Genomic DNA, 12,694 nt, shown 5'->3' with positions numbered 1-12,694 from the left:
TGGATAGTTTGTATTGCTAGGAATTCTCCACAGGTATTCTGAGGATCCTTCATCTCACAGTGTTTGTCTAGAGGTTAAGAGTAGGCTGTCCTGGCTGCAGGGTTTTTGTGGTCAGTACACACTAGTGACTGGTCCTTGGATATGACAGCCTGCTGAAGTGAAGCGTCAGTGTGGATCACCTCCTGGAATTCATTCCTCCCCTCTAGTTCACAGGAAACACCTCGCTGTCCTTCCATCTGGTTTCAGAGCCAACAAATCGAAGAAACACAAAGGAGAAGTGTTAAGACAAGGGAGGGGGGTGTAGGAAAACCTATTCTCAAATTCTCATTCTGAATGGACACAGATGGGCTGGTCATACAAAGAAAGAAAGAAGGGGACCCGGGGGTGACGGAGGGATTGTATATACCACCTGGGTTAGGTAGGGGTCCACACCTGGTGCATTCAGAGCTCGCCGGAGAGAGTTTCCACTACGGCAGTTCGGCAGTTCGTAAGAGCTGTGTGACCCACAGGTTCTGTTGGCCACTGGGGCATACAGTTGCTTTACGGACTACAGACTGCCAGCTACACCCATGCACTCAGCATCTGCTGACTAAGCCAACCTCTGATGGAAAACACAGCATCTGTCCTGAGCACGCACACAGCACGCACTCGCGCACACACACACTCCATCTGTCTGTCCATCTGTAACCTTTTCTTCCCATTGCCATTATTCCCTACTGTTATTGTTCCCAAACAATTATTTGTACAGAATTTGCATTGTCTTAGGCATTATGGGTAAGGTAGGGATGACCTAGAATATCCCAAGGCTGTTTGTAGGTTACCTGCAAATAAACTACACATAATAATACACATAATAAAAATAAGAAATTGCTGTCTGATAATTTGATATCCATGGGAGGTTCCTGGAACCGACCCTTTCAGATACCGAAGGAAAACTGTACTTACCCAGATTTCAAAATTGAATTAAAAAAAAAAAAAACATCTAGAAGGGTGGTTAGGGTGGTTTTTCTTCTGGAGAGAGAAAGAAGTTCTGGCCAATACTGTGCTTGCATTCCTGAACAGAACCAGTTATTGCACAGAACCAGTTATTGTGTGCTGAGTGAGAACCTCCACGCCACACCCAGGCCTTGCCCCCTTAACCTCTTTGTATTATTACTTGAGTCTGTGGCCACAGCCTGCTTTCTGCTTACAAGGAGTGCTGGAAAGGGGGTCCTGGCTTCTGGCTGGCGCTCATGCTACATGGAGTTTCTTATATTTTATAGAGAGTGTGTTTAAAGATTGTGGGTGACCACAAGACAAATATCCACCCCATCCCAGGTGAGAGACTCTTACAGAGTGGTGAGCACCAGGCAAGCCTGTGTGTCCATAGCCCCCTGCCCTTCTCTCCTCAAAGGCAGACACTTGTGTCCCCATGTTTTCCTGTCATTCCTGTTAACCAGGACATATCTCAGAGCCACCTGTTTGCCTGTTGAATACTCAGTCAGTTCTGCCAAAGGTTTGTTTATTATGCCTCCCGCCCCGCCCCGACTGAGATGCAGCTGCCTTCCTTCCTATTCCAGCCTCCAGTGGAGCATTTATTCTCTTCCTTTCATGCCGGGTGTCCCAGCTTTCGTGGCAGTGGTTCTGAGTGCAGCCAGGGTGTCCTGGGACCTGTGTGATACTCTTCTTATGCAGGCCCTGTCCTGGAGACTCTGTTTCAGCTAAGAATGAAGCCTTAGAAAACTCGTTTTCCATATAAAATGTAGTGGGGTGGGGGGGGGTGAGGCAAGCAGACTGAGAACCAGGTCTATGTGAGTCTCAAACCAGTGCTGCCCCATAACTAGGTCTCCCAAGAAGCACAGGGCAATCTATTCCCCTCCATGCTCCCTTGTGTTTAAACCACTAGTTTGTGTGTAAATGCTGCTCTTTGGTTATTTCATGAGTTGGAAGAAAGTATAAAAGCCTTTGGATATCTGGCCTCCTTAATATCTTATGCATTTTGAATAAATTTCAGAACAAAATAAACTTTTAATGGGTGTGGAGAGCATGAAGCCTCAAAGAGCCGACTGGTGGTGCAGCCTATGACTTCCTGGAGCTTGGTATTCTTACCTGTCAGATTCTAACAAGTACTTTGCTGGAAAATCCCATAATGATTCATCTGTCAAGAAAAAGCCTCCACAGTCATGAAGCACCGCACATAAAAATATCCTTTAATCGCAAACTTTGGGAAATTATGCCTTGTGATTTCAGCAAGGCCGAGTCCCAGTCAGGCACCTAATTGCTCCCCAGTTCCCCGGGACAAGCCAGGTGAAGAACAAGGGCACAGAGGGAGAGGGAAGCAAGGAATTAGTCTCACCCTGTGGGCCCTCCTTTCTTTCTCGGCCTGAAAAGCATTTTTAAATCATTGCAAACCAAAGCAGCATAAGTAATGCAAACTGTTAAGTTTTATTAACGAATCAATCCCACACCAGTTATGTTTTAAGGGGTTATTTATTTGGCGGGGGGTAAAACTTACATACACCATAAACCGTCAGGAAGGGAGCCTAGTCGCTGGAGCAGGAGCCGGGAGCAGCAGCCGAGACCGAGCACCGGAACCAAGAGCCGGAACCAAGAGGGCCTATTCCGGATATGCTTCTCTTTTTAAAAGAGAAATATACCACGCCCCAGTGGGCTGGTATTTCAGCAGCTATTGGCTGACGGAGCGGAAGTCGCTCCCCGCTGCACTGTGGGCTCGTATTTCAGCGACTATTGATTGAGGCAGCGGAAGTTACTCCCACAACACCTCCCCCTTTTGTTTAAGTAAGAGAGTTCTAAGCCTACTACGAAATTATATACAGTAAGTACAAACCTACACAATTATATACAATAAATACAAATATCCTATTCTAACTAGCTTAAGTCTTGTATAAGAAATAACTTGGCCACGTCATGAAAAGAAAGTAACTATGTTTATATAATCTTCAATCCCATCAAAGATCTGAGAAGGGAAATAATGTTACCTGAGTAATTAGGAAGTGCAGTCAAACTTCCAGAACATGTAACAAATCACATAGACAACTGGCTACCTGGGCAAACACCCAAAATCACGTTTGCAGCGTTGAAGCAACCAACTTTGGCCTAACGTAACTGACATACCATTTTCAAAGGCAAGGAACTTTTCAAAACTATCTTATCCTGTCTTGGCAGGATATGACAGTCCTGTTTTATCCATTTACGGATACTCTGTAACTCTGTCAGTAGTTGAGGTATGGGCATTTCTTTACCCAAAGGCCAGTTCTGCCAAGAAGAAAGGCTCCAGGTGGAGTGTCTTTGGTGCTCAACATTCTCTCAGGAATAGATCAGTGTTGCCAGGAGCGATTGTGTCTCCCTACCACAGAACTCTGAGTTAGATTAAAGGCCATTTTCTACAGCTCTTTGAAGAGGTTGAAGATTATCTATCTATACTGAATATAATGTCTATGTATCTAAAGAACCTGATTAGTCTAATTATAAATGACAAACTTAGATGACTATTGATCTATATTATTCTCAATATCTATCTAACTTAAAGACTGAAATAGTAAACAACTGTGCAATAAATGGGGACAATATAACCTCCAAGTATAAACAATGTGCAAGTATACATTGCAATATGGTAAATATATATATCAATACATAAACAATATATAAGTATCTTAATCAGAGGTAGAAGTGTACAATGCAATATGGTAAAATATACATATATCAATACAATATATATATGTCAATACATAAAAATGTTTTAAACAGAGGTAGAAGCATGCATGCCTAAAATAGTCAACATAATTTAAGTTTGTATCAATATATAAGAATCAATACCAATATATTTGTCTAAAAACAATAACTCACAAGTACAAAGCTATTATCCCATAATCCAATTCCAGAGGTTAAATCCACAGATCACAAAAGGTCAGAGAGCTTCTAGTGGCCAATAAACAAGGCAATAAACAAGGCCCTGCTGCTCTGTTCAACCGGATGCAGAGGGTCGTGACACAGCCACTGCGCTGTTGCTAAAGAGGCCTAGTGCTTTGGGCCCCGTGTCCCTGTGCTGGGATTAAGGGTCAAGCTGCTTTCAGCACTCCTAATCAGTTATGGGTTTCAAACAGCTTGCTGGAACTTCAAAGGGAGCTTGCGCTGTGAGCTCTTTGACTCACGTTGCAAGGAGAAATTTAAAAATCCGTGCCGAACAGGGCAAAGTAAGCCGGCAGAGACTGTCCGGACCTGTGTATCCTGGGAGGCCGAGCTGGGGGTGGGGGGGTGGGGCGGTTCTTAAACCAAACGCTGGGCGCCAATTATTAACGAATCAATCCCACACCAGTTATGTTTTAAGGGGTTATTTATTTGGCGGGGGGTAAAACTTACATACACCATAAACCGTCAGGAAGGGAGCCTAGTCGCTGGAGCAGGAGCCGGGAGCAGCAGCCGAGACCGAGCACCGGAACCAAGAGCCGGAACCAAGAGGGCCTATTCTGGATATGCTTCTCTTTTTAAAAGAGAAATATACCACGCCCCAGTGGGCTGGTATTTCAGCAGCTATTGGCTGACGGAGCGGAAGTCGCTCCCCGCTGCACTGTGGGCTCGTATTTCAGCGACTATTGATTGAGGCAGCGGAAGTTACTCCCACAACAAAGTTTAATGAAAGATGTGGTAGAGTCAGAGCTGGGAATGTTCATCCCAGACCAGAGGTCAACTCTCATCTTTGGTCTCTGGAAGTCGGTAGAAACTGCATGAGCTGAAGTCAAATCGGGCTATATGTTGCAGAGCAATGTTGGCTTGTGCTGTCTGATTGGTGGGAAGGTTTGATGGAGCAATGGTTTCTAATCCCTAGAACTGTGCCGGGCACACACTGGGGAGTTAGAAACTTACACAGCACGAGGAGAGTCAGGGGGCATTGGTAGACTGCACAAGCATGTTGAATCCATAGATAACCAACCAGCTCCCCATCTCAAGCTGACCCTCGTATTTACAGACTCACTGAGTCGGCTCTAACACCGGTACTCCTGGGTGTTTTGCGGTCATGCCTAAGCAGGAGGGAAGTCCTGATGACTGAAGGTCCCAACTCAAGTGTCCCAGCCTAGACTGGACGAGGCATCTGCTGCCTCTCTCCCTCTTTGTTGCTCAAAACAAGCTTTCTTTCCTAGCTTATTTAGTGACTCGCTTTTTAGTGCTTGTGCCATTGGCGTTTAAAGGCGTACCTGAGCTCAGTGCCTCAGTGCTGTAGGGTATTCTGAAACGCAAGGAAGCTGTAAGTGCCTTTGGAGAGAGTATGGATGTGATGCAAGCTTTGTTCAGACCCCAGCTGCAGTGCTGCTGCTGTGAGTTCTATTGTTTTATGCTGTCCTCGGTGGAAGCCATGATGCCCACTCCCATAGGAGTGAAAGTCTGTACTGAGACTACAATTCAAATGTTACTGTTGTCAGAAGTACCCTGGTAGACACCCGTCTGACCCTGCACTACTGCAGGTTCTAGACCACGACTAGAACACAGCACTCAGCCTGCGGAATGCCAGCTGTGTCTGACCTGGCACTGTCGCAGGCGCTAGACCACGACTAGAAGAGTGGCACTGCTTTGGTTCTTCTCCCACTGTCCAGTGTCCTCCACGACCTGCTCACTTTTCCCGTATTATGTGGACTCTGAGGAGTGGCCTCAGCCTTTTGTTGTCGTTTTACTGGCAAGGAAAGAGGCAGTAATAGTGACTCTCAGGCCCATTGTTCAAGGGAAACTATCAGCTCGCCCACCAGGAAAACTATAAAAGGCATACCTGGATATGCATTCGGTAACATTTATACTTCACTGCAATTCTGGGGGATTCTTAATCTTGCTGAAGAGAAGCAAGTGTCACACAATAAGCCATTCCATGCTTGAATATTTGCCTAAGGGAACTGACAGTAAGGTCATGTGTGTGTGTGTGTGTGTGTGTGTGTGTGTGTGTGTGTGTGTTAGCTTGTGTGTGCCATGATACATGTGCCAAGGTCAGAGAACAACTTGTAGTCCTTGGTGCCAGAAACTGAAATCAGACTTGTTGGCAGTCACTTTCTGTTGTAATATGGAGTGGCGGGCTGTGTCCCGCCACCCAGCTAGCTTATACCCCAAAATAACAACACACAAATTGTACTCATTTAAACACTGCTTGGCCCATTAGCTCTAGCCTCCTCTGGGCTAACTCTCACATCTTAATTAACCCATTTCTATTAAATCTGTGTATCACCATGAGTCTGTGCCTTACCAGCAAGAATCCTAACCTACGTCCTTCTCGGGCCAGAGATTCATGGCATCTGCCACACTGCCTTCTACCTCCCAGAGTTCTGTTCTCTTTTTCCCGCCTACCTAAGTTTCTACCCTAGCAAAAGGCCAAGGCAGTCTCTTTATTCAACCAATGAAAGCAACACATTCTACACCAACTTTCCCCCACTAGGCTGTCTCACCCGCCCTGAAAGCCGTCTTACAGAGGAATTTGTACACTGATGCTCATAGCAGTGCTTGTCATAAGGCAACTTTACAAGGGAGGCAGCCCAGCTGTCCACTGGGACATGTATGATATAGACATACAATGGAATGATTAGGGAACATATTTCTGATGTATGCTGAAACATGAGTGAATATAGAAAAGGCTGTGCTAAGTGAAATGTCAGTGCCAGAGAAGTGGCTATGTCATGGGTCCACACAATTAAAGTGTACAGGCCATGTAGCATGTAGGTTTCCAGAGGCCTCGGGTTGTGTGAGGGGACACTGCCCAGTGGGTACAGCATTCTGTTTGGAATGGTAGAAGTGTTTAGGGGATGGACAATAGTCGTGCTTGCGTAGCCTGTGTGTTTGTTTGATGGCAGAGAATGATCAAGTGCTTACAGCTGTTAAAATGGCAAATTTTATATTATATTCGTCTACAATAACTGAAAGTTACTTTGGAAAGAGATTGGATCTGAGCCACTGAGGCGGACCTTTCTGCCTGTTACTAAGTGTGTGTGTGACTGGTGGCAAAAGTTTCACTTCTCTGAATGTTCCTTTGCATACTGTGAGAGCAAATGAAGTCCCAAGGGAATTGTGCAGTTGACAAGATCACAGCCATGTCAAGGACCCCAATGCCTCAGGCCCATGGCAATGGCAAAGCCTTCCTCTGGACCAAGAATGAATGGTTTAGCTAAAGCCAGTGTATGCAGAAACTACCAACCACAGCTTTCTTCTCTTGGATGATCACTGCTTTCTGAGACTGCCCTCTTAGAGAGAGACCTCCTACCAAGATTAGCTTAACTGGCCTCCTTGTGCAGCTGTGTACAAGAAACCTGCCTCCTCGATCGGTGAGATACAATAAACACCGAGTTTCCCAGCCCCTGCTGGGGCATCTCCATCAGAGCACATGGTCCAGCTGATCCCAGCTTGTCTGCATGTGTACTTGTCCCTTTTTCCATCTCCTCATCACCCTACTAGCCACGGCAAGTCCAAAGCCAGGCAGGAAAGGGGCAGCTGACAGGTTAGAAAGAGGCAGGGAGGTGTGAACACCCTTCCTGTGTTGTGCTTCAGGCTGGCATTCTGTGGGAGGCTGAATGTGACACCAAGCAAAGGGCAAGTATCTTTCTGACTGTTTACAAAAATACTACGTGGAACTCATTGAAAGTGATAAAACCACAGTGATAAATTCTAAAGTTGGAAAACCACTTTAGAATGAGGTGTGTGTGTGTGTGTGTGTTTACATATTCACTTTCTGTGAAGATTCAAGAGTAAATTCCATCAGTTTTATCAACAAATTAGAATCTATCCACTCTTCTCCTTGAGGGCACCTAGCCCAGGCCCCCTTCCCAGTAAGTGCTCAGTGTCTGAATGCATAGTCAGATGAACTAAGGAAGGAAGGGAAATGTCAACAAGACCTGCATCCACTGTGTATAAGGGAGACTGAGTTGAAAATGATCCCTTTCTCTTTTGCAGATCAGAAACTACTCTCCTGGGACCATTCATAAGCGAGAGACACCAACACTGTGACTTATGCCGGTGCCGCCGCCACCTCCGCCACCTCCACCACCCCCACCTCCTCCACCTCTGGGGGCTCCTCCCCCTCCCCCTCCACCAGGGCCCCCGGTAAGGCCTGTTTGTTTTTCTCTGTTTTACTGTAACTTGCTGGCGTTGGAATGATCTTGAACGGGAATTTGGTGTTGGAATGCAGGTGATACCGGCTCTCACGTGCCAGGGTGTCAGGGTGTACACCTTAGGATCCTGGCTCTGGCTGCTTTGGGGTCTGATCAGTCTGGACTACATGTTTCTCCCCACTACTCCCCACACATCTCATTTGTGCCTTATCTCAATCTCCATAATTTCCCCCTCAATTCCCACCACATGATGCATGCTTCCCCAGGCTCTCTAAGTGACGTTCCATCTCACTGGATACTCTGGCGAGAGAGTTCTGCTGAAGTCAGGCCCATAAGACACTGAGAAGTCAATTTGCATGTGAGGTGCCATGCAAAAAGTGATGACAACACCCTGGCTTCAGTCGCCCAGTTCTATGTCCAGCAAGTTACATGCTGGGTGAAAGCTGTTGGGAAACAGGACTCACTGACAGAAGTTTCCTGAGTCTGAAGCAGTGAATCGAATCTACTCCCATCCAGGCCACACACTTTTAGTTTAATCATTTGATTTGTGTTAGAAGAAGGCCACGGAATGTAGACCTTCTGTTCTGGAACAGAAATCCAACCTCTCAGCACCAGTGACATTGGGACCAACTAACTAGGGTAGAGAGCTGGGGAGCTGTACATTTTAGGACACTTAAAAACATCCCCAGCAACCTGTGCAAAGCCAGTAACTGTAACATGAGTTACACAGCCGGCAAGCCCCAAATAAAATTACACCAAGATCTGTATAAGTTATAAAGCTGATTGACCCATTAGGTCAGGCTACTTATTAGCTAACTCTCACATCTTGATTAACCCATTTTTCTGATCTATTTTAGCCATATGGCTCTGTACCTTTTTCAGATGGCAGATCACATCCTGCTGCTTTGGTGATATGGGCAGGACTGTGGAGGGAGCTTCCTGCATTCCAGAATTCTCCTGTTCTCATTGCCCCACCTCTACTTCCTGTCTGATTTTCCCACCTATACTTCCTGCCTGGTCAATCAGCATTTATTTAAAACATGATTGACAGATTACAGACAATTGTCCCACACCAAGTAACACCCCTCAAGTGTGGCAGTAAAAATGTCTTCAGATACTGCCTGGTGGAGGGAATTATAGACAGAATAAAATAAGTATTGAAGTTTCATTGCTTGAACTTAACTCCGCACACTCAAAGTCAAGGTCATCGCCACATGGTGAGGAACAGTTTGTAAATAAAGAAGATAAAAAGGAAATTATTCATGAATCCTAGATTTGCTGACCCTGAAGAAATGCAACAGCCAGAAAAACAGACACATCAAAAGTCGTTAGTGGATCTGGGGAAAGAGCCTTTCACAATCACTGCGGGTGACATATACATCTAGAGTTTCCTAAATGGTGAGCAGTTCTTTCTAGAGCGTTCTAGACAGGAAACAATAAACCCATGCACATCATGTGTAGTCAGGCCATTTCTCTTGTCAAGAGTGGTTAAGAATTTCATCCTGAAGTAACCAAAAAGAATTTACGCAAAGGTATGCGCAAAAATACATTTTAGACTTGTGAAAAATAATAGTTTATGAGAACTAATTTTTTATGTTACACTACAAATTAAAACTGCATGGTAACACAGTGTTAATTAAAAATGGCATATGGTTAGAGTATCGGCAGCATGCCTATTACACATAGTGAAATCGGTTGTGTAACTTACATCATAAGTAGAAAAAATCATAAATAAATTTGATAAGCTGATATAAAATTTAATATTTCATTAGGAAATTCTTTGGTTAATTTTTCTTGTATTGTCTCATTCATCCTTTTTTTAAAATGTGTGTCTCATGGGGGAACAGGTCACTCGGAGCAGAAAATAGCTATGTAAGTTTTAGTATTTTAAAATAAGCTTCTGCAATCTGGAAAATCTTTGCGATGTATATTAAAGGCAAAAATAGTTAACGTCCTTGGTGTTTACAGAGCTCTTATAGATCAACATAAAAAGGATCATGGGAAAACAGATACAGGTAAAAGGATTCTCAGATTTAGAGCATTTTGGATTTCAGATTTTTAAATTCTGGATGCTTAGTCTCTAAAATCTATATGCAACTATTCCAAAACCTAAAAATACCAAAAATAGAAACACCCTTTATCTCATCATTTCTGTTAGAAAAAAGAAAGAAAGAAAGAAAGAAAGAAAGAAAGAAAGAAAGAAAGAAAAGAAAAGAAAATCATCCACCTATAGTGAGAAAACATGATTCATCTGCTTGTTTGATGATAGGAGGGTTTAGAACTGGCCAGGGTGTTGAAACTCTTAATGAGAGCAAAATTATGATTTCCTAAGAGGCAGCTTGATGGTATCGATCAGACAGTTTAAAAACTGAATGTACTCTAGACCAGTTTCATTCCAGGCCATTTTCTTAAGAAATTAACAGTGAAAGCCAGTGAAGAAGGAAGACACCAAGGAAAGAAGCCATAGACACAGCAGGACTTACAGACTGTGGCAGCGTGCATAGATCTGTCCGCTCTGGGGTCATGGCACTCAGAGAGGAAGAAGACACAAGCCCCCACCTCTAATTCATTAGCTGTCTCCCATATCTCCAACAACTCACAGAGGAAAACTTAGTTCTCTTCAGTGGAGTCTCACTGGCATACAAGCCACGCTTAGAGGCGGACCCCAGGCCCAGCAGTCAACGCCAATACGACCGACTCATGGTGGTTTCCGGGGTGCTTTTGTCACACTTTCTTGTCTGGGCATTTTTTTTAACCTTACAGATCCTTGGCTTGTCTATCACGGCTTCTAATCTTGTTTCTATGGGTTTTCTGTGTGTACAGATGTATCTCAGCATCTGTAAGTGTTTCTTGTGCTTTTTCTTTGACTCTTTTTTTTCTGTTTGTGTATTTGTTTTGTCTTTTTTTTTTTAAAGTTTTGTGATTAATATTATTCCTAGATGCCTGTGTGTATTCTAAAGAGCTAGAGAGAAAGAGTGTGGGTTTGGGTAGGGGAGGAGGTAGGGAGGATCTGGAAGGAGGTGGAGGAGGGGGAACGTAATCAGAAAAATTGTATGAAAAAACAATTCTCAATTAAAAATAAAATATATACTAAAATTGTGAAAATAATAAGCATTTCTGATATTCTGAAAAACGAATACATAGTTACATGACATTTAATAAAGAGATTACCTGTAATGGTAACCAAAAAAGAAATAAAAACAATTTAATTACAGGAAAGTCAAACATTGTTTCCCAGTGCACAAAGCAGCATGCTAGATCCCCATACACCAATTAGTATATAATTTCCAAAGTACAATTGATTCAAGAATATTAGCCAGGAACGCTGAACACCAAGTTCAGAGTTGTTAAGGGACAGTAAGGGGGGAAAAGCACTTGTTGGGCAAGCCTCAGTATAATTTTTAAAACCCACAGAAAGGCAGAATAAGAGAACTGACACCCAAAAGTTGTTCTCTTATCTACACACACACACACACACACACACACACACACACACACACACACACGTTAATAATGATAAACAAAGTTTGAGTTGATGGGGGAAAGGATGCTGCTGAGATTCTAAGAATCTCATGGAGATTACATCTCTTTTCTTACATGTTGGAGATCAACCCATGGCCCACTCATAGGAGACAGTGGCTCTGCTACTGACAACACCCCCACACAGCCCTTCTAACATACAGAACACTTCTCATCACGCCGGGAATGATTCTTCTAAAATGGATCTCTGCTAGGATGACCTTATATCACAAGCCATCTGCTAGCCCACAGCAAGAAGTGCAGTCCTAGCCTGCCTAAGCAAGCACTTACACCCATCTAGAATCAGGCCGTGCTGCAGCCCGTGGTGCAAACCTGGCCTGTGACCAAGGTGCTTTCCAGTCAAATAGCTGGGGTGAAGAACTGAAAGAAAAACATTTCATGATACATAAAAATGACATGGCATTCAAATAAAGTTCACGGGAGCACCAGCACACTCATTCATTTGCAAATCATCAGCGGCTATGTTTTTGCTCTAGCTCTGGCTTAGCAACCCAGAAAAATGTTATTGGACCATAAAGAACTTCCTTCTCACTTGTGGACCTGTGTTTTAATAATTGATTTAATCCTTATTTCTACATTCTTAGTTTGGGTAATAAACATTTTGTGGAAATCATTTCTCTTTTGCTACATGGACTATCTTTAGTTCGGCCCCTTAGCCCACAGTCCCTGGAATATTTACTGTCTGACTTTCAGGGTCTGGTCAGCAATACCTGCCCCGCGGCGGCCAGCTGGCCTCCTTCAGCCTGCTGGGTCTCTCCAGCCACCAGTGAGCTCAGCAGGCTACTGTCATGCCTTGTCCTCCTCTGCTTTCTCTCTCAGCGACTCCCCCATGGCCTTTGACAGACCCATGCCAGCTTTCACAGCCTGGGGCCTGCCGCCCTCTCCAGCTCCTCCTGAGACCCTCTCCCAGAGGACTCCCCACCATGACTTCTATAAACTTGTTCCTTCTGTCTGGAAGGAACTTTCTACTGAAATCAAAATAAAGGTCTAGTCCACTGACCCCACTGACTTCGGTGCTTATTTTCAAAGCCCTTCTTTGGAGCAGTAATTATTTTTAACGATTTTTTAAATTTTATTAG

The 12,694-nt window shown here is 44.2% G+C and overlaps 1 protein-coding gene across 3 annotated transcripts in view; it reads left to right on the top strand.

Moving 5' to 3' along the window:
* Wipf3 (WAS/WASL interacting protein family member 3) overlaps positions 1-12,694 on the top strand; it is an 81,868-nt gene that overhangs the window by 19,791 nt on the left and 49,383 nt on the right. For all 3 annotated transcript variants that reach the window (XM_087907475.1, XM_087907473.1, XM_087907474.1), the window contains exon 2: positions 7,918-8,067. In XM_087907475.1, coding sequence (XP_087763601.1) covers positions 7,975-8,067 — 93 coding nt within the window. In that variant the 5' untranslated portion in view covers positions 7,918-7,974. The remainder of the gene's footprint in view (positions 1-7,917; positions 8,068-12,694) is intronic.

This window comes from Myodes glareolus, chromosome 6 (assembly GCF_982192425.1).
Source record: "Myodes glareolus chromosome 6, mMyoGla1.1, whole genome shotgun sequence".
Lineage (NCBI taxonomy): Eukaryota > Metazoa > Chordata > Mammalia > Rodentia > Cricetidae > Myodes > Myodes glareolus.
Note: the sequence above shows the minus strand (reverse complement) of the source record. Positions and strands in the feature narration are given on the sequence as shown.